Raw genomic sequence first — 27,663 nt, 5'->3', positions numbered from 1 at the left:
CAATGCATTTCATTTCAAACAAACATTCTGCTTTCTGAAGGTTTGGCTGGATCCTCAGCAATTTCTTACATCGCTCAAAGGCAACAGAGAAAGGTCTCCCCAACTATGAGAGCTGTTTAGCCAAAATCACAACCAACACCTTCCCTGGCACAACAACACTCTGGGAAAGCAGGAGTATCATGGGAAGAAAACAAGGTAGAAGGGGTCTAACACCCCTCATTAAATCTGTCCAGTGTGGGGCTCCAGCTTGTACTGGGAATGGATTCAGAAGAGTGAGCCAAGTTGACAGTACAGAAAGAGCATCCACTTGAGGACGAAACAGCTCCCTTGTACCTGCAAGGGTCTGGGTCACTGTGAGAATGAAAAGCCAGCAAATTATTGTACATCTTAGATGCAACAAAGTTCTCCAATATATTTTTTGTTCTCAGTAACTTTTTTTTTTTTAAAAAGACCACTGACAGTGCCTTAGTGAATGCTTCTGTGCAGATGCCAATAAGATTTTAGGGATATTTGCTCCCTTCTCACTGGACCAAGTTGGTATGTTTGGAAATTAATTGCCTAAAATCAGAAATTCCAAACTTAATTGGAATGAAAAAAAGAAAAGAAGAATGTAAAAAGAAATTAAAAGTAGATAGTTCAAGAGTCAAACATAAAACTCTAATAAATTAACTCAAGGAAAAACTATTTTTTTCTTAAAGAATTATTAATAAAATCCAATAAGGACCAGGAACTACAAACATAATTAAATGTTCTGTATATTTATGCTCTGATGCATCTCTGGAAAAAGAAAACATAGAATGTTTACCCAGCATAATGCTCTCTTTAACTAGAAAAATAAAATATTTAATTTCAAGTATTCCTAATGTGTAACTTGATTCTCAGTTCTTAGCTACATATCAGTCATGGGATGCATTCCATAGTTATGAAGTACTACCTTGAGAGATTTCATGCTTCCAAGCACACGGCCAATTTCTGCCCTGGGATGCAAATGTACAATTCTCTTTGAAGTCTCTAAGAGTCACAAAAGTAGAACATGCTGCACACTGCAACTGAGTTTTTTCTGTATTTAGTGTCAAATTATACTCAGCGTTACTTATTTAACTCCACTCCCCTCTAATTTTAATTGGAGGGCTACAACTGAGCAGAGCTGGTCTCCCATGCCAACACTTACTGTAATTAAATTAAATATACATCTATATATGCATCATAGTAAATGTGGCTTTTATAAAACTAAGCAACTTCATATTCATTCCTCTGCATAATATAACTTTTTACTTTTAAAACTCTTGGTATTTAATTAAATGTGTTAATATAATTATGATATACTCATGTAATTACTTGTGTTTTGCACTACTGCACAACCTAGAAACCTTTTAATTTAAATTTAAATCCAAGATACCTGTGAAATTTCGGTACTTATAATTCTCAAGAAAAGAGACATCAAAAAGAATGCAGAGAAATCTCATCTGTGTTCTGCCAAGTGCTCTGCAGCCCAGTCCCAAATACTGCAGGCAGACAAAATGCTCACTTAGTGAAGTGAATAAATATTCATTGTGCATTTATTTACTTCTGCTATTGCTGGATTTAGTAATATAATTAAAACTATTAAAATCATTAATTAGAAGACAATATAGTTAATAGAGTTTTAGGTGACACAAGTTTAGCACACTGAGTCAAGTTAATTAAGTCTTGTCTACATTTGGAAAATTACCAGAACTACTCTGAAATAACCCTGGATAGGGATGTGTAGATACATGAACATCTATATGGGAATTTAATATGCTCAATAATTTCAGAAAACATTTCCTTATAAATTCCATTATCTTTTTAAGTGCAGACAAGCTCTAAATCTTGTTAGCATCAATATTCTGCACTGTTGACAGCTTTTACTCTCTAACACTCCAGCATGTTTACTTCAGTATCATCAAACCTTTAAGGCTTCATCCTGGAAAGAAGCAGGCACAGAAACCTCGTGCATCCATTAACAGATTTAAATTTAACAACATCTACAAGTAACGCAGTGACAAGGCAATCACCTTGCAGAAGAAGAATTTCTTTTCTTGTTTAGCTGGCTTTGAAAGTGGATTAAGTTGTTTTGGACACTTGGCACTATTTTTTTCAGGAAGAAAGCTCTGTCCCCTTGAAACTATTTGGGGACAGGTTTTCCAGAATACCTGACAAATCCTCATATGTGGCCTTCCACCAGTGCTAATGCTGTGCCCAGGGCTGGCACAGCAGTCACCGTTCAAGGATCCCTGCTGTCAGAATCAAGGAACTAGATGCCAAATGTCATTCTCAGGGGATGATGTCACACAAGAGAAACTATATGCTGCAAAACTCTGAGATTTTATCATTTTTGAGTGTTAACATCGCCAATATAACCTGTGATTAAAAACAAAAAAAAAAAAAACCAAAAAAAAAAAAACCAAAAAAACAAACAGCGTCCAAAAGAAAGAAAATCAAAAGCTACAGAACAGAGTTATTAAACCTGAACAAAATAAAAAGGATCTTCTCTTGTTTGGATGTAGTTATAGTTTCAGGACAAAGTGCAAAATCACTCTAAATTATTTGCAACTCCCCATAAAACCGAAGCCCTTTTGTGGGCTGTGTTACTCCACGAGGATAGACTGTGACACAAAACAAAAACTCTGTGTGCCCCTCCTTTGGAGTATCATGATCTCCACCACCACCAAAGGCCATAACACATATTAATTCTGGTCACTTCACATAAAATGAATTAAAATATACAGATCATTCTATTTCAGTTATAGAAAGTACAAATGCTATTCTGCAGTGATGACTTGAGCAATTCGAACCTGCTCTTGGACACGCTTTTTCCTCCAAGTGATCTTAATTTAAACACAAACCCACCTCTCTGCTCACTAAAGCAGCCTAGAATCTTATTTCTAGTCCAATCAGGGATTTCCTCAGCCGCAGTGTGGACCTTAGCCTTGAGCTGACTGACACATGACCAGAGCAGGGTGTTTGGATACATAAGGGTTCTGGCATAGTACAAACAGCACAAATGAGCAGTAAAAACTTAAATGCCAGAAAGTAGGTCTCTCTATTCATGAAGTCTAAAGACAAAATAATATGTTACTGTAAATTGTAAGTTTCACTCTGACTGATAAATTGCATAATTTCAACTGATATTGAGATGAGAGCCTTTTGGGTTTCTTTTTTGTTTAGCCACTTCTGCTAGGAGCAGTGATATCCTATCTGCTTAGTGGATACTAACTCCATTTAGTCTTTGCTATACTGTATATTTTCTTGGATTCAGATTCATGCCATGCCTATCAGGGCAAGAGAATTTATGAACATATAAAATATCAAAAAGAATTGCAACACCACCACATCACTTGAGAGAGTGTTCAGGAAGTTCTTGCATTCACTCTAAATTCAGTGTAATAAGAAAACAAATAAGAAGTAAAAAGAAACACCAAACTGTTCAGTTCTCAGAAGTTTACCTCTGTAACTTTATATCCACTATCACATCAGGACTGCAGCAGATAAGGGGCAAAGGTAACTGACACATTTGCCCCAGGAGCACCTTTTGTCCTCTCACAATCTGTATAAAACAAGGCCTTACCCAGAGGTCTTGTCTGTCTGTTCCCTCCAAAATCATCCTTGGTTTTTGTAAAAGCAACCTTTTATTCTTGCTGAACTTTAGCAGTCCCCAAACCGAGTTCTTGCAGAATACTGCCTTCAATCTCCTTTTGTTGGAGATGGAACTCCCTATGGATGGCCTGGCAGCTGGAGGTGCCTTCTTGTGCCATGCTCTGGCAAACGTGCCACAGTCCCTCCACTGAATTTGGCTTCTGCCCTTCTCTGCTCTTTTCACTTACTCTTTTCCCTTATCTGTTCCCTGCAGCATTTTTCCTCTTTCAAAATTAATTTTCCTTACATTTTCCCTCCATTTGGCTTTGTACTTTCCAGCTACCTTCTCCTCTTTTCCCATCTCAAATGACAACACAAGGCTCAAGAGACAGGTCTACAGCCAGCTTTTCAGTGCCTATGTAAGCACTTCCAGAGACAAGCTCAGTGCTGGGGGCAGAGAAACCAAACTGGAACAGTCCCATGGAACCACCTCTCTCCAGACCAGGCTCTGGGCCTCAATGTGGCAGCAAGGACTGACAGTGAGTAGTTCTAAAGGTCACTTCCATGAGGCCAACACGAAATAAAACTACAGAACCCAGACTACTTCTCTGCTGTTATCTCTCTCAGTGGCATTCTGAGACATGATTTCCTTTCCTCTTTTCCAGATGTTATTCCTACAAATATAAATTATCAAAAGATTCTCACTAAAACTGTGAAACATTTGTCACTTCCAGACATAGCTCTCAGCTTTCTACTCCCAGAAATCCCAGCTCAGTCTCCCAACATCCTCCAATAATTAGGCAAGCCAGAGTTGCTCAAATTTGTACACAACCTTTAATACTGGTGAGCCTTCTTTCCTCTGTCTCCAAGGCATCCAGAGGCTCCTGAGCTCTGCTTTAAAGCTACAGGCTGTCTGGTATGGTCTGGAGATTTTCCAGATCATTTAAACTGAAAAATGGGGGGCTGCAATACAATAAATATTCAACTTAAGATTATGTTTATTATTTCTTGACATAAAAGGAATATTCTGGTGCATGATTTTCCTAATTTATGGAAAAAATCACAAACTAGTGCCCATTTTACACATGAATGCCTTCATTACACAGACAAAAACACAGAGTATTTTATAAATAATACAGGCACATCCATACTTCACTATCTGCCCAATATCTAAATTACTTGAAGCACAGGCTGTCCTGCAGAGGAGGCACCACATTTTCAAAGCTCAAAGAATAACAGTAACTAGCCAATCAAGGAAACTGAATCAACAATGAATATTTTTTAACAACTGGTGGTAAATCTAAGCTAGTCTATATATCCAACACATTTTAAAAATGCTGTATACAACCACCACCAGAGCACTGGGATGTGCAGCATCCTCTCTGGATGACAACAGCAGCATAGTTTCTGTCAATGAGAAGACAGAATACATTTTGGAAGACAGCACTCAGATAAGCTCCTATTTTAAAAGGTGTGCCACAGAAATGCCAGGAGTTCTGCTGTTTGGCATATACACATTTCTAAACTTCATATAAATATCAGTAAAAGAGCAGCCATTTAAACCAACCTTGACAGAGCCGACTAGAGTGTCAGCATGGAAAATGACCCATTATACTTCATATGAATAAAAACGGTATCTATTATTCATTTAATCATTATTCAATTATTCATCTGACATAGAATTCCACTTTCAATTTTAAAAGAAGGAAAGGGGCAACAAATATAAAATATGGGTAATTGCTTTTCTGCCTCTTCTGGGGGCAACATGGCAAAGTAAACTTTTGTCATTCTCTTTCATTTTTACTGTGGTATTTTGCTATTTCTCACAGAAAGTAGCACAGCTACTCAGCATGAAAGTATTACGTGCTTGGTAACATTTCTCCCTGATCCCAGGCCTCAACTAAATAAAATTCCAAGAATAGCATCTAAAATTCCTGAAACCAAAGACAACTCCAATACACAAATATATCTTCATTTTTCCCCTAATTCTATATTTTTGGAAAAATCTGCACTTTTTTTTTTTTTTAATATTTTGATAGTCCAGTCACCTTCAAGGCAAATACTCCAGGATGAAGAAAAAAAATAAAGAAGTATTCAACTGGTAACTTCTTTGGTAACAAGTTATAATGACTTGCAGTGATAATGCTGCTATCGTTGACTTTCTGGCAACGAAAGTCATCTTAGGGCCAATTTAGTCCAGTGTTGGGACCCTAAATTTATATTCTGGCACCTAACAAGAAACCTTATTTTCAGAATTAATAGACAACTATGATCAGTTCAGTTAGCAGAGTAAAAATGAACTGACATTTGGTGGGTTTTACATGTTTTTCTCATCACCAATCTGGTTGACAACCATAGCTGTGATTTTATTTTTTTTAAGATCTAGTAAAAGCAGCATATTTAAGATTAACTCCAGGATCTGGGAACATGTGAGTTCCTATTATTATACCTGCCATTGAAAATCCCTAGAAAATCTGGGGGAGAGTATATAAAAGACACTGGAAAGAAGTGCTAATAAAAGCAGAGCGAGCTAAAGAAGTTGGGTGGGTGGCTTTGGAAGCCTTTCACGTATCCATAGCTCCTGCAGCTGATGAACTTTCTGTAATTTGGAAGAAAAGTCATGTGAAATATAGCAGAACTGTTAGTGAAAAGCAAAAGGAACATGTCAATTCTTGCAATTTTTTTCTACTAGAAAGAATACTGCCTTCCTCAGTATTCTGCTGTACCTCTTAAAATGTCTGCTTGGAAAGAGACAAGATTTGGGGGTTAATTATTGTTTTATTTAATTTTTAATCCATGCTCCAGACAAAAACTTATCAACACATTCAGATTTGATGCAGGAACAAGAAATGTCAGCCTAAAAAAGTGGTTTGGTATGAGAATGTATACAAGTCTGTCACAATTTACAGCATAATTTGGTAGCACTATAATCTTCTGCCAGGAGAAAAATAAATAGACAAACCTAAAGCCTCAAATTTTAAGCAGCTTAAACAAGATATTTGCTAAAATGGGATAAGGGAATTTGCATGATTTATGATTATTGAAATGTCATTTGCATATTTGTATAATGCATGTTCCGTTAAAGAGAAAAAGGGATTTCCTTCTATACCTTTCCTTTCCAAATTCCACAGCACAGCTTACAAGGATGGAGCGTGGAAGGAACAGTAACAGTTTCTGTAGAGCCTCTTATGCTGATGGATGGCTACCAGGGCCAGCCTTACAGAATCACACACTAGTTTGGGAAGGACACCTGGAGGTCATACAGTCCAACCTCCCTCCGAGAGCACATTGCTCAGGACCTTGTCCAGTTGAGTTTTCTACCATCTCCGAGAGATTCCAGAACCTCTCTCAGTACCTTCAGGTCACGCTTATGGTGAAAAAACTATTTCTTCATATCTAATTACAATTTTCTAATGTCCTAACTTGTGTCCCTGTGTTGCATCCTATTGCCTATTCCCCTCTAGGATAAAACTACCAGCTCTGTAGACACAGGGAGGGCAGTGAATGTCATACCTAGACCAAATGGAACACTACTGGTGTGTTCAACATTTTTACCTCAGAGAAGTGCAAAGTTCTGCACCTGTAAAGGAGGAGTCCCTGGAAATGATGTCAGCTGAGAAGTGACTGGCTGAGGAGCAGCTCTGCTGGAACAGACCTGGGGGCTGTGGCACACAGCCAGCCAAGCACAAGCCAGCAGCTTGCTCTGCCGCTCCTGCTGGCCTGCATTCAGAAAGGGAGGTGACTAACCCCCATTGGAAAGGCTCCATTCAGGATCCCACGTGCAGTTCTGGGCCCCCAGTAAATGGCACTGATAAGCCAGAGCAAGCTCGGAGCAGGACTGTCAAGACAGCTGGGGGCTGGATCACATATTCTGTGAAAAGCTGAACTGGGTTTGTTCAGGCTGGAGAAATGGAGGCTTTGGTGGGAGTTAATAGCAGCTTTCCTTTTATAGAATGGAAATTTATGAGAAGGTTATTAAGGAGAAGGGCCCAGGTTCTTACAAGTCAATGAGCCTAAGTTAAAAAAAGAGAGGTTCAGACTGGAAATAAGGGGGGAAAAATCACTACAAGAATAGCTAGCATTGAAACAGGTTGTGCTGAGAGGCTCTGCACCTCCATCCTTGGAGACTTTCTAGAACAGACCAAATAATGCTCTAAGCAACCTGGTCTGATCTTCTAGACAAACCTGATTTGAGCAGAAGGCTGATTTAGAGAGCTCCTTGTATCCTGTGATCCTATCCCCATGCATCTCCAAGAAGTGTCTGTCTCCACTTTTTCAGTGCATTCTTATTTGATACATTTAGACAGCAATTAGATCTCCCCTTAGCCTTCTCTCCTTAAAATAGCCTGCTCTTCTAAATAAAGCCATTTGTAGAAGCTGGGCACAAAACAGGGAAATACCCATATTCATCAAAGAAAGGGAAAAAAAACCTCACCCAAATACAGATGTGGAAAGAGTGGAGAACAGCCTAAATATAAACACTGTGAATACAGTCCAGTAAAAGGCCTGAGCAGTGAGAATGGCAAACTGGGGAAAGAAATTTGGGACTGTGAACAAAGAAACTGCTCCTATGATCCAAGTTTCCTGTGTTCAGGGAAACTGGAGTTTGACTACTCTGTCATTTATTCAAATGCATCACAGAAACTGCTATATATAGCCCTTTCTCCAGCGACCTGGGACAATAATAATCTGAGCTTTTGGACAACTGACTGGGGCAAAAGAAGTAAGAGGCACTCTGGAATCTTTGACCCTGATAGGAGCCATGTCTCCCCCTCCAATACGTCCCCACGTATTCTCCTCACTTTCATGAGCTTTCATGAGCTCCTCACTTTCAATAGTAAAAGCAAATGGTCACTAACCAGGAAAGCTATCCACAGGAAACCAGAGGGTCGCTGACACTATTCACAAAATTCCAAGTTTGTATCATAAACCCTTCTTTAATGTTTTTTCTAGGAGACAGAATGTTTTAGCTAGTACTTTTCCAAGTGAGTCACTAACACCCTTGTCTTAATTCTGCAGCTGCTGCTAATTTGAAGTGCCAGCCTTCTCCCCTCTTTCCCCAGAATGAAATAAAATATCAATGTTGCACTGTGCTGAAAATGGAAAGTTAGATGTAACACTATGCTACAAGGCCTCTGGAAGTTTCATTTACATTTGATTCTTTCTTTCCCCCCAGGCCTATACCTAACTTAAGCCCTCCCAGCGAATTATTTCACACTTACCTCCACAATCATTGGTCCTAAGAATGAAAGATTGACTCAAAAGGTTTTTTAACACTTAGTGCACCAACATCTAACACAATTTAAAACAACAAAAAAGAAGATAAGTAATAGAAAAAAAGTGTTAACAGTTATCTGCATTTATGTGTAATCAGCAAATTTATGTGTAATCAGCAGCTCTGCTGGCCAAGGCCCCAGAAAACTTTTTATCCAGAAAAGCTCCACAGCCCCACTGCGTGAGACAAAAGCAAGACCCAAGGGGGTGGACTTCTTTTGGAGACAACTTCACCCACAGCCATGCAAATCTCAAACTTCTTAAGTATCTCATTAGTTGCTCCACTGTAAAAAGGTACTGCAGCTGGGGGGTTTGGGCTTAGCTTTCAGCCAGACTGGTTTCTTGATTCAGCTCACTGACCAATCATACAAATGCTAGGGCCAGCACAGGGGGAAGAATGGGTGGCTGGAAGCAATGGGGGAAGACAAGATTGCCCTTTTTGGCTGCTGTGCATAGTTATGTAAAATTAAAGTGATTATGTAGCTATGGCCTGAGGGATAGAAGAGGTCACAGATACTACCACAGCCTATAAACTGCTGTGGAAATTGTGTCAGTGTGTGTTGCCAAGAGACAAGCACAGGAATTCACTTCTTAACCTGTTGTAAAACCCACAAAGTGAAGCCTGTTCAGTCTACCTCTCTAGAAAACCTCAATACTTCCCTCTCAATGCACAAGACATTTTGTTCCATTTTGTATCAGTAAGCTCTGTTTATCTACCTGGAATGATTCTGAAGCGTTTCTCCCAGGCCTTACATGAGATTTCAAAACCTTAGGTTTAATATATTTTAAAATGTTTTCATCAAGTTGGAGCAACTGAGACTAAATGTGCTCTTACAATCTCAGACTGTGAACAAGAACATGGTGCTCCAAAAGCTACCATGGAACAAGTGAGCCCTGTATCTGGTTATACCTACCCACGTCCAAGCTCTGACTTCCTCAATACTGAGATAACAAATTCAGCTCAGAACTTACTGAAATAACATTTCAATGCAGATCTTGATATTTTCAGCTGAGGAAGACTTGGTAGATGCATGAAGTCAGAAAATTATTATCATCTATTTAACCACAGTAGATATTACCTGAATCTGTTTTGTGTCTGTTTTGAATGAAATTAATTAAATAGAACAGATTTTAATCAACACGCTTTTCCACCATTTTTCACTTTTTAGCAAAGTAGGAGTTTTTCCAGCAGAAATAGTTGTGAACACTACTTTGCACAGGCCACAAAGTCTATACAATTGAAGAAAACACAAGTATGTAATTTTAGCTAAATCTGAGCATACATCTTCAATGGACTATTTCTCAAACCAAAAGCATAATTTAATGAAAAACAACTTATTTTTTAAAATCATTGTTAATCGCTCTTGATTATGGAAGACTGAAACTGAAATATGTAACTGTACCAAGATATACTTTCCAATTTATTACTACACCTTTGTTCAAACTTCTTTACTACTATCACAATCACATTTCTTTCATTAGGAGTACTGCATTAGTAGCATCAATTACCTTTCCAAGTGATGCATCTACTACCAACATTGATAGCTCAAACTTTGCTACTCGGATTTCAAAGTGGATGAAAAATTGTGTCCAAGGAGTTTTTTTGATGTATGTACTAAAAAGATATATTTCTTAAAGGCATTGTTTTATAGAAAACAACACTTAACTACTTTGTCTTATTCTTCATTGGAAAACGTGAATAATTTTGCCTACCTTTTCTTTGTTCTTTCAACATTGAGTGGAAGCTCAGAAGTTTACTAAGGAAATTTCATCCTTGAAACTGAGACCTAGAGACTTATGCTCTAACAAGAAGCAAAGTACTTAGAAGAATATAGCATGGTCTGTTCTAAAAGTAATGAGAAAAAAAAAACCTACTATAATTATGAAGAGAACCAGCTGAGTTTTGAAAAAAACATACTTTAAAGAACTGTTTTATACAGAAAAAATCAGCTTCTCCCCACACAAACTTATTGCACACCTTTCATGACTGCCTTGGGATCCTGTGCTGAGAGTAAAGCTAGAAAATACACCAGCACAAATCAGACATTGTGTAATTCTGGCTTCTTACAGCTGTTGCCTACCTACTGGTTATAAACTTCACATTTGCAAACTCAGTGCCTGGAGGGGGTTAACAATCAAAATACAAAAGGAAAACAGCCCTGAATAAATGTCTCAAGACTATTTCAAGTCATATGTAGGTTTATCACTTTTCTGTTAATGTCAATCCCATAAGACCATCAGACTCAGGATCTGCTCATATGTCTGCAGTAAAGTTACTACAGAATCACAAAGAGGGACCAAGATTTTGTTGACATTTGTTAAATGATGCAAATCACACAGTATCAAATTAAGCCCCAAGTATGGGGTACTCTAGGGATGAGTTTAGTCTCAAACTTCTGGAAACTACAAAGCTAATAAGGACCTGTAATTTCTACCATTGATTGAGTGGAGAAAATATTTTTAACTTTGTCATCTGCAAATTCAGTCATATATATGTATATATATACCATCCCTCTCTATAAGGAGGTTGGATTCAGGGAGGAAAGTTGTGGCTATTTAAAAACTTTTTAACAGAGTCCCTAGGAAAAAAAATACAAAATTAACACACCTTATGGATGCCATTGGTGCTTTTTCTTGATTCCAGCCCCAATCACACACTAAGTTGCCCTCCCTAACTTTTGCTCCTCTGAAGTGAAGATTATGACCACCAGGGCATTGCAAATCACCTCCAAATTAAGCGTGATCAGCATAACCCAACAATAAATCAAGATTCTAGTAAATTTTTCTTATTTGACATGAAAGGCAAGACTCATGTTGACTTCAATGAAGCCAGTCTTCGAGATGATGGTGGTGTGTTTCTACAGTTCATGTTCCTTTAGCAGAATTCTTTAGAGAGTTACAATGATGTACACAAAAATACGAGATATGAACTCTTGCAGAACATTGTATGAACTTTGCTCAACCCATTTCTAGGGAGGCTTTTGAATATACAAGCATTATTCCAGCAAGAGTTTCTAGAAATACCTCACAAAGGGCATATTTCATCAAAGGCTACCTGAACCAAACTTTCGAAGTTCAAAGGAGCTATAACTGAGACAAGGATAGAGATGCCCTTCACAAAACAAGCTGGCTGGCAGAATTACATAGAACAATCACTGTGATCAGTGACAAAAAAGTTACTGGTCTGATGTATGGATGTAAACAGATGTTCTCAGTTTTGGACTGGGATGTTTGGAAGAACAGAAAATGCTCTTTCTAGGTAATACTCTTATTTTCTCTCTATTTTCCATCCTCTGAAATAATTCTATAGAGTCAGAGGGATTATCTTACCACCAAAATGCTCAAGTTTTTCTTAAAATTGGTAGATTTTTAAAATTCTTTCCCTTCCACAGTATAGTTCATTTTTGGAAGAAATTCTCTACATAGTTGCACAATAAACCTCCAGCCTGTCTGGAATGAGAGAGAACACATTCAAGAAGCTGAGGAGGACAATGGGATCAGGTAACTGCGTGGAGACAAAAAGCTTGCCTGCAACTAACCTGTGCTTTTCTTTTATTTCAGCGAATTTCTACGCTCAGCCAAGAGCTCACAACTAGGGACAATGAACACAACGTCCCAGAATATAAAATGTGCAAATTGCTTCTGTCCAACCTTACAAACATGCATACTGTCCTTTACTGCAAATTTGTCTTTTACTATGTACAGATTTCGCAGTCTTAGTGCATATGGAATAAACCTAACTAAAGTGATCAGAATTTGTAATCATTGATACTGATGAAAATCAGCTCAAAAGCTCCTGAAACTTTTTAAAGGACGACAGATCTGTGCTTGGTGAGGAATGCAGTGCTGAGGTACACATAAGCAGCAAACAATTAGCAGGTTCTACTTCTTCTGCTTTAGAAGCTGAAGGTTCTACATCGGTCTATTAATTTCATATACTGACACTAAACTGCAGCTTATGCAGTGTCTGCTGATAAGACAATTTCAAGTCTACTTAGTTTAATACTGTTAACTGATTTCCTTCTTACTCTGCCATCAACAGGCTTGGATAAAAATTAAGTGTTCCCATTTTAAAGTTTGCTCTCATCAACCTGAGAACAAGGTTTTGTCATGGCAGAATCTGCCTGCTCACTACAGTTAACATCAATCTACAGTCCTGCCTACAAACCCACACAACTTCTAGAAATACTGGTTCTTCTCAGAGCTGCCAAAGCAGCAGTTTTGCAGCTACCAAATGATAAAGTTCAAAGCCCACTCGAAGGCAATTTAGCAAGATTCACAAGACTTCATTAGTTCTAGGTTTTGTTACCTAATACCATACAAAATAACTAGAATTCAAGCATCACACAGGTATTATCTATGACTACTAAATGCTTACATTTTAGGTAAGCCATGCTATCTATAGGAAATGTTGCCATCTTCCGTGAACCCTGTCTTACACAAAGAGCTTTCCTTTATGATACAGAAGCCTACTAGTGGAATTACTCATATTGCCACATTACTCTCCAAGGGAATACCAGTAATACAGGTAGTTGTCACAATTTAGTTGTAAACTGTTGTGTGCATTGAGACCCTGAATTCCATTTGATATGGGAAAACAAAACATAGACTCACTTTTATTTCTTTCTTGACCAAAGCAAACAGACTGTGGCCTAAACATGCCCCTACACATTTGTATTTGTTTATGTGTACTCTGTCTTGTTAAATATTAAAATACTTTGCCTGGCACAGCCAGGTTTTACTCCTGGGCAGACAGGCCTTTAAGCACTAGTAGAACACATGAAATATTAATGAAATAATTTTCCAAAATGTTGAAATACAAAATCTCTCAATTATAAGTAAAGCTTCAAGCATGGAAATTAGATACAACTGAGTTGAAAGTTGAAAAGCAATGTTACAGAAATATGGTTAAAGAAAGCGCCTAAACCATTAGAAACATCCATTGAACTTTGAAAATATTTTTGATGCTTTCTGACAAGCCATACAATGCTGCAATACAGGAACTGTCCTAAAACATACACTCATTAGAAGACAAAATTTACCAAATATATCAAGCATATAATTCCAGAGTAAAAGCTGTCCTAAAAATGAAGGTTTTACAAGCTTCAACTTAAAGCCATTTCAAACTGTTTTCATTGCCATAATGATATTTCATTTTAAGTCTTCTTCCAATGGTAATTTTGTTCTTTTCATTTAAGTCCATGGTTTAACTAATCTCTTTTGATGCTGAGTTCCCTAAGACTAGAGGAAGGGAGGTGCTGAATCACAGCAAATGTTTATATTTACTCACAGAATATATCACTGAACCAGCTTGAATACTTCATGAATAAGACTGTGAAGAATATAACAGTCAAATACAAAATCTGTTTTTTAAAATCTGTAACATATTAATATCAATTTAAATAGTTGACCACATCAACATTTTAACCCAAAGAGCCATTAGGAATTTATGCAATTTATCTAATGAGTATTTTTGAGTGCTCCGCAGAAAAATCCATCTTCAAGAAATTCCTGTCACCTCCTAGTTATTGATTTGCAGATTATTAGTCAGCAGATTTTCCATCTTTATTTAAATAAGGATAAGATGAGAAGCAGAACTTCTGGTTTAGGAGATTTTCCTACCTCCCCCAGTATAATCATGTACTGTTACCCATTGCTCATTCAGCAAAGGCGATTCACCTCTGTTATCATTTGTGTTTAACAAAACCCAAAGATATCTCCAGAATTACTGAAAGAGTGGACATAGAGTGGACAGTGAGCTGTTTTAGGGCCCAAAGAACAGAACAGCTAAAAACTATGAATTAAATTAATATTTCTACGTGTCCAGAGGGGATCCATATTGGGAAGATTGCTTATGTTACTGGATTCTGCATACTTGAGTACCAAAACCTACAGTCACTGCTCCCTGTATCTATACCAAGAAGACACCTATTTTTCTTTTATTTCTTTAATAAAATCAAGATCTCTGAAAACAGGAAACTTTCACTGGATCTCAGATATTTCATTTCATGTGTGTAGGTCAAATGGCTCTGTGTTGTCTCTGCTGAAACAGAGCAATGTAATTTCAGGCTGTATAATTTTATAGCAAAGACTGCAAGGCAGTTTGAAGATGTCATTGACTGTAAAACAAATCAATATTAAATTATCTGCACAGGAAACATTTTCAAAAGACAGTCCATCATGTTTTCTCATAGGATCATGGATTTCTAGGATCATTCTTTACTAACTAGTATAAGCTATCAGAGTTTATCTCCCTCTTCAATTATTTACAGGTCAAAGCAGCCAAGTGATACTGCTTCATATATATTCCACGTTATGTACTTGATTTGTATCATACAATTGCCACACAAAACCATGAGGGCAAAAGTTTCTGCATAAAGACATGTGTTTCATTTGAGAATGTACATACAGTCTTACAGCTATGTGATGCAAAAGGCTGTCCTTTAGGCATTCCACCTTTCTTTAAAATAATGCATTAAATATATGCATACACATATATATATTAAATATATATGTAAACAGTTACTGCAGTGATTACTCTGCAGCTAAATCTTTAAATGGCTATAGCCTGTCCATCTTTAGCCTGATGTCGATTACACATTTAACAGATTAGTCATTTCAAATCACCCAAAGACCTTCGTCACATTTCTATCAATTTCTGTACATGTGAAAGCACATTTCAAAGCCTCCTCATTGCTGCCTTGTAAAATGTCTCATGACTGTCAAATGGAATTTATTTTTCAGCCAAGCAGTCTAAAATACATTTCACAATACAGTAATACAAACACAATAAAAAGAAGAGCCTATCAAGTGTGCAGATAAAGGGAATTCTTTCCTGTGATTGCCAAAGAGGCAAGACAGTTCAATAGCAAAAAAAATAGAAAAATCACAACCAAACCCACACCACGGTAATAACCTCTAAAAAAAGTTCACACATGGAAGCGTCATATGGGTCTGTTTTGATTTGTGAGGAGTGTCACTGGTGGTTGGAAAGGCTTATGCTAAATGTTCCAGACAGCTGATGCAACCACCTCTGCATCTGCCAGTTTGCAGCATGATGCTTCTAGAGCAGTGGGGCTGGCTGCCCTTAAAGACTTGAAGGAGAAAGGGAAAAAGGTGGAGATACTCCACCGCAGGAACCACTAACATCGGCATCCCCACAAACAGCAGCTACCCGTGTACATTAATCATCACGACCTGGACCCTCAATGCGTTTTTTAATCCAGTTTGAAAACTGTGAGGTGGCAGCTCACAAAGGTCCAACTCCGCAGACAATGAGTATCCACCCGAATCCGACAGCTTCCCCAGTGCCCGTATTTAATTGGAATTACGGCCATCTCCATCGCAGCAGTAAGCACGCCCTGCCACCCCCGGGGATGTCACAGCACCCCCGCCGCGGCTGAGGCACGGCCCCGGCAGCCCCCGCCGGCCCAACTTGGCTGCTCTGCCCGCGTTCCGGGGGGCGCCGGGCGAAGGCAGCGGGAGCGCGGCCCGCAGCGCTCCGCTCTGCGGCGGGGTGGCCGAGGACGCGGTTGGGAAGGAGGAGACACGCCGAGAGCCCCGGGGAAGAGGAGGGACCGACAGCGGGAGGGGAAAGGCGAGAGGGGAGTCGGGTCGGAGGCTGCACGGTCGGGAGCGAGGAGAAGCGGTGGAAGCCCGGCGGGGGCTCCCGCGGCGGCGGCGGGCGGCAGGAAGGGGCTGCCGGCTCTTTCCTGTCTCCGTCCCCCGGCGCAAGCTGCCCGCCTCCCCCGGGCCGTGCCCCAGCCGCGGAGCTCCCGCCCGGCCCGGCCCTGTCCGGCCGCCCGGAGCGGGGCCAGCGCCAGACCCGCCGCGCCGCCCGGCGTGCCGGACCCTACCTTCGCCTGCAGATACTGGGGGTAGTAGTAGGTGGTGTACTGGGGGTACATCTGCTGTTTCCACACTTTGCCCATGAAGCTGGAAATGTAGCCTGCAGTGCAGGGATGGGGGGGTACTTTGAGGGGCTCCAGCCGCCTCTCCGTCTCTCTCTCTCCCCTTCTGCCTCTTCCTCTCCGGCGGCGGCGGCTGCTGCTGCTCCTCGGCCGAGCTCAGACCTTCCTCCACCCAAAAGCCACAGCGGAGCGGAGCGGGGGCAGGCACTCTCGCTCTCTGCCCGGGAGTTCCTGCCAAGTCCCCGCCCGGCCGGGCCGAGCAGCAGCGGCAGCGGAGCGGCGGCGCGGGGAGCGCTCGGGGCCGGCGCGGCGGTGCCAGGCGGCGGGGCAGGGCTGGCGGAGGGGCGGGGGACGGGGGCGAGGGGAGGCGCTTAGCCCCGCTCGGCCCCGGGGCGAGCCCCAGCCCTGGCCCCGCGGCGGGGCAGCCCCGGGGCGGGGGGCGCCGCTCGGGCCGGGGGCCGCTCCAGCGCCGGGGAAAGCTGCGGTGCCCGGCGGGAGCGGAGCGGAGCTTTCACGTTCTGGAGGAGAGGAGGAGGAGGAAGGCTGCAGTGGCCGCATCGCGCCCGGCTCGGCTCTGACCTAATTAGCCTGGTTGTGCTTTGTTATCGCCTTCCCTCTTTTGTGCATCCCGCTGCTGAGCAGTGGTGCAGGGCACAAGCTGGAGAGGAAAACTGGGTACAATTTTGGAAAACCAAATTTGGCTTCAATTCCGCCTGACGGTACAGGGTGCGTTTATCTGCCGGAGCAGAAGAGACTGCAGTGCTAAAATCATTTATAGAGCAGCAGCCACAAAGCCAGACCACCAGACCAAATTCTCCGTCTGCCCCATTGCACGTTCTTAAATTTGCACTTCAGCCAGTGGTGCTGAGTTCTCCAACAGGAAACATTCCTGTTCTAGACAGTAATAACTATATTTTTTTCACTTGAATATTTTCTCTGAGAGAGCTGATTTCCTGAACATTAGAACTTAGGACTGGCAGCATACTATGCTCTACTGTTGAGTGTAAAAAACTCAGTCCAGTGGTTTATTTCTGACAAATCCATCTCTTTTCAACCAAAGATAAGCTGATCCTCAGAGCATTAAGCAGATGCCATTTCTTTGTCACACTAATCACAATCGTTTTTGTATTGCAGCACTGTTTGATTACTAAAACATGTGTATAAGGCCCACCAAAACTCCTGGTTTTATTAACATCAGCCAAACTAAATGTGATAATAGCTGAAAGAAATATTAAAAACCTGAAGGATGTACAGGCATCCCAGGGTGATAGCAAAGGCAGCCTTTGTGCAGCCATAAATCCCTGGTGCAGGCTGAGCAATGAGAGGTAACTGCAGACAGTCTTCCAAATTCCAGCTGAGCAGAGGACAATTACGCAAATGACATTGCAGCTCTCCTTGCCAGCTATTAAGAACACTTAAAAAGTTTGGGGTTTTTTCTTTCCAGGGAAGAGAATTGTACACACTTTGCAGTCTACACAGATTAAAGTACTAGTGGCATCTTTGGGAAAAGGCGTTTTCTCCAGAAAAGGCATGGGAGCTTTTGAGTTTTGGTTAGGTTTGGGGGTTTGTTTGTATTGTTTTGGGGTGGTTTTTGGTTTTTCAGCACACGGCTAGAATGACTATGAAAACAAGGAGAAGCAAAAAAACATGGGAGTTGGTAATGTCTTCTGTGAGAGGGACAAAAATTAAAGCCAGAGGAAAGCTGAACAGAACAGAAATATCAGGTATTTGAGGGAGTTAAGAATGTGCATCTGGAGAAGCTGAAATGGCCATGGCTAAAATCAGCTGTCTTCTGTTTACTGGCGTTTATGCAATGGAAAAAGCACACAGGCAGCAATTATCTCCAAAGAATGCCAGGTAATGTGGCTCCAGGGTAGAGCGTTGTCAGAGGACAGCAGAAATTAAGTTTCAGAACTTCATGGGGAAATGTGTTACTACAGCCCAGATACGTGAGGATACTGTTGTAGACTGCTTTGAGAACTGCCAAATTGTGGTCTGAAGTTCTTGGTTGAACTACAAAGAATGTGGTGCTGGCCTCTCATAAGCTGACAGGTTACGGGTGCTAGTACACTTAGTTTCCTTTTAAAAGAAACAAAACAAGGAAAAAGAAGAAATAAAGACTGATTGATGCACTTTGTGGGGATTTTCCTGAGGAGAAGGAAAGAATGAGATCTGAAAGAAAACATTATACTGAAGACATCTGGAAATTAAAAGTGTTTTCCTAGAATCCATTTTCTTGTAAACAGCAACTGTGGTTGTCACAAGTACATTGTGCAATCCTGAATGAGGAGAGAAGCATCCAGAAGGAAAAGAAAAAAAACAAAAAACCCCTAAAACTTCAGGAAATAGGAGAGGGGAAATGCAGCCTATATAATTCCAGCATTTACAACTGCAACAGTCTCCAGCTTGACTGTGTCAAGTTATAGGTAATGGCTGATGGCTGCCAGCAAGAGGAGCAGTAATGCACTCTGGCTCCTGGAAGTGATGAAAGAGCAAATCTGGCTAAGAGAGTATTTGATTTCAAGCATAACAGCTAAAGCTGATCTCCAAGTTCCTTCCCAGTCTGTCCTAGAACTTTCTCAAACAAAGTATTTTGCTATGAAGATTGATCTCATCCCCAAACATGTATCACTGTTAATGTAATGATGAAACCAATTTGGTTCCATTTGCAACCAGAATATTTTCTAATTAAAGATGTTCTTCCATTGGAATATCTGGGAAACTGACATTAAAGAAGTTCAAAATTCATAGTTTAATATTTACCATTGAATTAAAAACATAAGCCTGCAACTTAATACTGCAAACTTTTACAGTGCAGTGATCCCAGTGATGATGATTAAAAATTTGAAAATATTACTCAGTTTTTATTTTAAAAAAGCTTAGAAGATAGAATTATTTTATTGGAATAATTTACATGAGCTTCAGTTAGAGTATTTTTTTTAATTATCGTCAAAGTGTTTACTGAATTAATCTATGAAGAAATCTTGGGTCAAAAAAAAAATCAAATCTAACATCACACAAGGCAATCTTTGCTTCTGTCTTTTTAATATGTTCATTATTTAGCCAACTTAGTAATATGAATGCAAGTTGTGCAATACAGACAGGATGTCATTGCATGTGAAATTTTAAATCAAATTACTAATTTCTTAACTTTTCATACTAATGAAAATGTTCGGATTTAATTACTTATTTTATGTTAATTGCAAGGGCACATAAAAACTTTTAAATTGAAATAATTTATGCCGTCTGGTGGTACCAACTCCTGTCATCATGACTAAATACTCACAAGATTTAAAATGCTTCCCCCATTTATGCACCACCAAGGTATAGGATTAAGAAGGAAGATAAACACTGAGATGTGTTCTGGAAACAAGTAGATACACAAAAGAGTAAAATGCTGACTTCCTACAAAATGTTAAGGAAAACAGTACTCCATAATTTTGTCTATGACCAGAGTACACTGAGTATTAATGAAACAATATTAAATTCTATTGAATTCTAGGGGTTTTTCCTTTACATTACTTCTTTATCATGGATATTTTCTAACACGATGAAAATACAGTTGAGTTCTTGTTGCAAATTCCTGACAAGTGCTGTATGTGCTGCCATTCAGAGGAGTTTTAGGGCAACTCAGCTGTACCCAATCATTGGTTATGCACTGACTCTAACGGTGTTGTGAGAGAAATCCCATTCGTGCTGTACAGATTAACTTAAATATCAGGAATTCTACCCGAAGGCAGAAAAAGTCAAATACAATGCAGAATAGGAGGGAAATGTCTTTAAATCAACTCACTTCAGGAACCAAGGGAACTGCTGTACTGTGCACCATTTGTGGTCTTTGCATTGGTTGAGTGAAAGAGACAGACATGTTTATGCTGAAATCGTTATTACTCTGACACAGTCAGGGATATTTGAACAAGATTTCTTTTCCCAGTTAAGATACTAGCTTGAGTTTTGGGAGATTTTTTCGAGTTTCTTCGAAACCACATGTACCACAGCATGTGGGTGAGAGGGTGTGCAAGTCGCTAAATTACCCTGTGCCTTACTTCTGTTTGCAAACTGTGTCGAACATTTACCCCATTCTTTGCTTGCACAGGGCACCACAATCACTCCCTAAGAATCTGCCGAGTTTGATTCACATAAAAGGACTAAAGCAAATGGAAGCAGCAGCAGTGCATCAGCTGTGAATGCAGAGAGGCCAGGTACTGCATCCTAATTCACAGACAACTGTTAACAAACCAAGAGTCTATTTTACATCGTCAGACAGCACGTTAGGGCTACAGAAATGCAGTGAGGTTTAAGCTGTCCACCAAAACTTCTTGCCTTCAACACACACTGTTCCAATTACTTGCAAAACCTCCTTGTTGTAATGCCACCCTTAGCCCCATCACAGGGCCTTGACTGCTTTGCAACACAAATGAAAGACTCTTCAATTTGGGTCGCACTAGGCCACACTCAAGCACAAAGGCTAAATAAACGGCCATTGTTCATGGGCCACCAAGATGAAAAGCACTTGATTGTTGTCATCAATTAAATCAGCTCTCTAGCTTTAGTGGCTATTAACCCTTTCAGCAAATTCTTAAATATTTATTTCAACAGAGTGACTACAACTCTGTAGTTTTACAGTAGCTGTGCTGGTGTAAGAGCATTTCCCTGGAACACTGCTGAATGCAACGTGCCCTTGTTTATCCTTACAGCTGAGCCATGCACTGCACTGGCTCAGCTGCTCCTGACAGCTGCAGGCAGCGTAATTGACTTCTGAAAACCTACAGGGCTATACAGTATTCTAAGATTGTGCAAGTGAAGTATTTAACTGGCACTAACATGCAAGCATTTAACATACTCTGCATTTGAGCTGCCTCTTTCATGGTTTCATGCGCACTCAGCAATGCTTGCACTATTGGCAATGCACGCCCACAAAAGATGCCTCCAGACTGCCCAGGTTGTGTTTGCAGCTAAACATATCACCATGAATTTGGGTGATAACCTTTTCCTCATGTTTAGATAGGTCTGAGAGTATATTTTCCCACGTAAGTGCCCCATTTTCTATATTTTCTATATTCTGGTTTATCCCAAGATGCCCACCTAACAGAGATTATTGCATACTAAGAGCAATTTGGTTTTTTCCAGCATTCTCCATAAAACGTTGAGAGGCACCTCTTGTTGGTCCAGCCCTATAGATCTTTTTAATACATATTTTATGCAAATAGTCTTTTCACTGATGGCAAAAGTGAGTTGTATTACATGACTATGCTCACTCTAGGGTGGAAGTAGTTAAGAATCCCACTTCTATTCATAAATTATTTACCAGAAACTTCCATCCCACACAGCTCCTAACTATACTGGAGTCTCTCTGGCAATAGTCTCTCTTCACTGTGCAAGCAGATGAACAAGGAACAAAATAATTGTACCTCTATAAAATATTGACCAGCTACAATTCTTTCATTAGACATTCCCTTTCAGTTTTCTCATCTCAGTTTCAGAGCAGTATTTGCCATTCCTCCCCTTTCTCCTTAAACACCAAGGCCAGCCTGCTTTGGCTGCAGTATAATAAGAATAATGGTGGATGTCTTTTTACCAGCTTGACCAACCAGCCATGATTGGTCCTGATGGAATTCAAACCATTGATTTTAAATATTTATAGATAATTGGAAACACACGTGGGGTTTTCGTGCCATGCAAACAAAAATTGCAAGTTTAATTAACACAGACAACAGCCATCTTGTTTCTGCAAACTTTCGGGACATATTGCACTGTCTTTAGCCACATCTTAAGCAAGTGAAGGATACAACATCCAGGCTTCATTCCAATATGACCCTAAATACCTCTAAATTTTCCTTTTTTTTTGAATAAAACTATTCCACAGCATGAAATGTCCACCTTCCATTGTATACACACTTGTATTATATACAAGTTCTACAGCTTATAAACAACCTAGCAAATCTTTCCAGTGTCTCAAACTCCTCCTGCTGCTTCCATCACACACAGCAACACCCTGAGCTGCCCCACATAAGGGTGAGCTGGTTTCATTCACGTGCTGGCTGAACGGCCAGATGGCCCAGGCTGAACCCCACCTGGGGGCTCTCAAGCAGCACACCAGCTTCCTTGCCCTTTCCCACCTACTGACTTTCAAGCAGTCTTCAGGGTCATTCCTAGCTATGACCTCTGCTCTGCCATCAGCTTTCACTGAAATGTCCTGAAGGCTTCAAAAATTATGATTGCATAAGGGATGATGAAGGTGAATAGGGAAAACAATTGCATGAGCTTTCTTTCCTTAAGAAAACACATGAATAATTCAAAAAGCATAGGCTATTTACCCATAATCATTAGGTTCTACATTTTTGATGTCTTAAATTTGTAATTTAATGAAACCAGAGAATAAGTCATTTTATTGAACATTTGAACCCCCTTTTTCACATGAACCAAACACGGTATTTATCTCAACAGATACCTATCAGTGCTATTTTTATTTGATTTTCTTTACACAGAAAATGACCAGACCACATTGCCATTTTGAATTAGTCCATGTATTTGAGCTTCACTCATAATATGTCATGTTTATTACAGGCTATTTGTAAATGCTGGACACTCTGCCTGTGTACATGCAGATTAACACAGTGCAATATATTGTCAGAACTAATAGGTAATGTGTCCCTACTGCATAATTCAGAAAAACATTAAAGTGTCAGCACCCTTGATCTCCTGTAAAAATGGAAGATTTCTCCTTGGCTTTGGATCCATCTCTGTGGTCTAGATGAAATGCCAGCTCTTCAGTCAAGCTGGGGTGGCTCATTCTAGCTGATGACCCTGCTGTGGAAGCCCCAGCACTCCCTGCTGAAATAGTCCTCAAGTCATGCAATATTGACAAAGCAAAGTTGAGCAACTCCATTTATTCTCCTCTGTCTGGCAGACAGCAATGCCAGTGCTGATGGGAATCTGTGGAACTAAGAACCAGGTTGATGTCCCACTTTTGGTGTACTTTTCAGGTGATTAAAAAGTTTTTTTTTTATTTCTGAAAACTGATAGAGGAAAAGTGTCAATCTGATAAATTGAGATTCTTCTGGGTCCATTTTGTGATGTTTCAGAACATGCCAAATTCCTGACTGAGAAGATAAAAAACTTTTGCATTTAATAATAAACATTTATTATATTTATAAGCCATCCTTTTACTGTGATAACGTTACAGTATTTTTTTGATTCATTTTCACAATAGTATTCTGAAACTATTTTTTAGTGCATTCACAAACATGAAACTGGGATAAGAAAGGTCTGTGTGACTGTTACAAGATTATAAAGGACATAATTCTTGTTGCAAACAATAGAAATAAAATAACAACAAATATTAGGGGAAAAAAAACAAACAAAAAAAAACCAACAAAAAAACCCCTATAATTTTGGATTTTCTGATTCCAAGGCTAGTTCTCCTAATGAAGCCTAATGAATTTGTTGCTTCTAACATAAATAAATGAATGCACTAAAAAAACCTTTGAATTCTCATCTGTAGGTTTAACTGTTTCATATCTGTCTTGTTTCCTAAATTATGAGTCTTATCTTAATATAGTTCTTCCCTTCCCTAGGATTTCACGTCTGTCAGAAACACTGTTATACCAAAAAAGTGTTTCAGATAGACAGCAAAATGTTCATAGCATTTAAAAACCTTTCCAGGTCTTGTGTTTCACAATAACTCTCTATAAACCAATGTGTATTTATTTTGGTGGAAAGCTACCCAAACAAAAATATTACATTTGCAGTTCTGGTCTCTGGGGCTTTAATCCACTGAGAAACTTATGAAAGTACTCACTGATTGTGGGATAATATTTCTATCAGATGCCAGCAGTATTTATTGCATCATTTTATGAATTTTGACTCTCTTCAAAAAGAATTTGATGTATATAAAATACTTTTGCTTCCATTTTCACTAGTGGAGACACAAAGACATTAAATCTCCAAACATACATTCCAAGGGGACCTAAAAACTGTAAATAAATAGGGCAAAGTCTGAGCTGTGATCAGCACATCTCTAGCAATGAAGAACATTAATAACTTTTTCCCAGAGGACTTAGAGACTAGCAAGTATTTGATAAACCTTGCGATCATCTTTAGAATTTATAGTTTCAGATTTTCATACTTTAATAGTGGCTTACCAAATATATTAGGAATTCACAAAGATTTTATAGTTTTAGTTTATTATAATTTGTAGTTCATTTACAACCTCAGACTCCCTACAAAACCTAAGGAATGTCAGCATCTGTGACAACAGCTGTAGGGCAGAATTTTCAGAGTGTCACACAGTTCTGTGCGTGGGACAGCCCTGGCAGGCAGGAGCAGCAGCGACTTGGACAGAACGCGTGGGCACTGGGTCCTCGGACCTCATCACAGCCTGCAGCTTCTTCACAAGGGAGAGAGAAGGGGCAGCGCTGAGCCTTCCCCGTGGTGACAGTGACGGAAAAAGCTGCATAAGGGCAGGTTTGGGTTGGATATTAGGAAAGCGCTGGGACAGGCTCCCCAGGGAGCGCCCACAAGCGCAGCCCGCAGAGTCCAGGGAGCGTTCGGAAAAAGCGCTCGGGCACACGGGGCGGCTCCTGGCGAGGCTGCTGTGCAGGGCAGGGAGCTGATGATCCTTGGGTCCCTCCCAGCTCGGCACATTCTGTGGGGCAGCAGCTCCGGCCGGGCCGGGCCGGGCAGGGCCGCGGTGAGCCGGGCTGGGCTCTGGCCGGGCAGGGCCGCGGAGAGCCGGGCTGGGCTCCGGCCGGGCAGGGCCGCGGAGAGCCGGGCTGGGCTCCGGCCGGGCAGGGCCGCGGAGAGCCGGGCTGGGCTCCGGCCGGGCAGGGCCGCGGTGAGCCGGGCTGGGCTCGGGCCGGGCAGGGCCGCGGTGAGCCGGGCTGGGCTCCGGCCGGGCAGGGCCGCGGTGAGCCGGGCTGGGCTCCGGCCGGGCTGGGCTCGGGCCGGGCCCCGGCGGGGGAGCCGCGGCTGCGGGCGGGCCGGGCGGAGCGGGCACAGCGCCCCCTGGCGCGGCGGGAGCCCGGGAGGGAGGCGCGGGGGGCTCGGTACCGGCAGAGGCCGAGGGGCTCCGCTCGGCACCGGGCAACACCGGCCCGGCCTTGGTACTCCTGTCCCTGCTGCTGAAACGCTCCATGCCGCGAGGGGCCAGGCGGGAGATGGGCTCCCGGGGGGACAGGGAGCAGCCCGCAGCTCCCACGGCACCGCTCCCTGCCTGGCTCCTGCTCGGCTCCAAGAGCCGATGTTTCCATCCCTACAAACCTGCCGGATTCTGGCCTGCCTGCACGCCCCGTTGGTGACAATCACAGAATGGTTTGGGTGGAAAGGACCATAAGGTCCGTTTGGATGGAAGGGACCTTAAATATCTATTCCCAACCCTCCTGTCATAGGCAAGGACACAACGACATCATTCTGAATGCTAAATAAAATAAAATAGGCTTTGTTCTTTATTTCTCATTTGTATTTAAAAAGAAAGAGACATCAGACCATTTTGAAAGCCCTTCTACCTTTACATATTTTTCTCATACTATTTGTTTTAATCATGGTCACCACATATAATACACTTAATACTGGTTTCTTTAGCTACTGATTGTGTGTTTTCTTACCAGCCCTGGACATTTTCCCCATCTCAGAATCCAATTAAGCATTCAAAATACCCACAAAGGAAGTAAAATTAATCTGAGAGAACTGAAAATTTGAATAATTAAAATAACTGAAATGAATGCTTGTTGATTATATGTTTACATGAGTATTTAACAGAACTAAGGAAATTTGCCATATATTTTTAACATATTTATACCAGATTTTAACCACTTTAAGATTTTAAAGCTTTTAGTACAGTGCTTGGATTCTTGTAACCAGCAAAAGGAAAAAAAACATATCTTTTAAAAGTATAGATTGTTAAAAAGTATAGATTGTCCTTTAAATTTCAATTTTTTTTCTTTCTTTCCAGTTCAAGTATGTTCTTAGCAGGATATAGTAAAACAACTTGTTTCTTAGCAGGAAAAAGAGGTGAAGATTTTGCTAGAAAACATATGCCAAATATAAAATTCTTTTGCAAAATGTAGATATGAACCAACTAACTCAGCTGGGAGCAGTTAAGCACATTTGTGTGTGTGATGTGTATTCTTGTAGGCATAAATAAATGGCCTCCAAACAGGGAGGACCTTTTTTTTCAAAACAGCATAGTTAAAATGGAAAGAAATTACATGTCTGCATGAAGAACACTGATATTTGACTTCACATTTCAGCTCAGCCTCTTCAGTTTGTCAAAGGAAAAGGTAAGACATGGCTTTAGTCACAGTTGCCCACACAGCTGCTCACAGACAAGACCTTCATAATGACCTCTCTTCAGTCTGCCATTCAATCATGCATGATTCAAATCCAAGAGTCAATTTTTATGTCTCAATTTTTCCATCCTTGTGTACACTCAGGAAGCTGAGAAAATTGCTTAGGAAGGATCATATCTTGTCATGAGCAACATTTATTTTATTGCTCAAAGGTAAGCATTACACATCTTTTAACATGGGTCATTTGGCCTTGCCTTGTGTCTGATGATCCAATTCTTATGAATAGTCCTTTTCATAGGTGTGACAGTCATCCAGTTACTTTTACTTGCACAACTCTTTCCATGCTGCTGTCCCTGTTTATCTCCCCATGTCTGATCCTTTCCCATTAGATTAGTTTAAATGGTTGAAGGATCAGAGATAAGGGGTCATGTATATTATGGTTCTTTGGATCTTAAAAATATAGATGCTTACAATTCATGAAAAAAATGAATGAATAAGGTGTCACTTTTATCTAGAAAACTGGCTAAGGAGACAACTTGTAAAGAGCTTATTCATAAAGAGGAAGCAGATGTGGTAGACTTTGGACTCCATCC

General features: G+C 40.6%; 1 protein-coding gene across 4 annotated transcripts in view; it reads right to left on the bottom strand.

The window, feature by feature from the left end:
- The window catches only part of RBMS1 (RNA binding motif single stranded interacting protein 1), a 175,137-nt gene that overhangs the window by 125,417 nt on the left and 22,057 nt on the right, over positions 1-27,663 (bottom strand). For 3 of the 4 annotated variants that reach the window (XM_058027952.1, XM_058027955.1, XM_058027953.1), the window contains exon 1: positions 16,728-17,052. The exons of the other annotated variant lie outside the window; for it this stretch is intronic. In XM_058027952.1, the coding sequence (XP_057883935.1) occupies positions 16,728-16,802 (75 nt within the window). In that variant the 5' untranslated portion in view covers positions 16,803-17,052. Of the gene's footprint in view, positions 1-16,727; positions 17,053-27,663 lie in introns of those variants that run through there. 4 annotated transcript variants of the gene reach the window in all.

This window comes from Melospiza georgiana, chromosome 7 (assembly GCF_028018845.1).
Source record: "Melospiza georgiana isolate bMelGeo1 chromosome 7, bMelGeo1.pri, whole genome shotgun sequence".
NCBI classification, from domain to species: Eukaryota; Metazoa; Chordata; class Aves; order Passeriformes; family Passerellidae; genus Melospiza; species Melospiza georgiana.
Note: the sequence above shows the minus strand (reverse complement) of the source record. Positions and strands in the feature narration are given on the sequence as shown.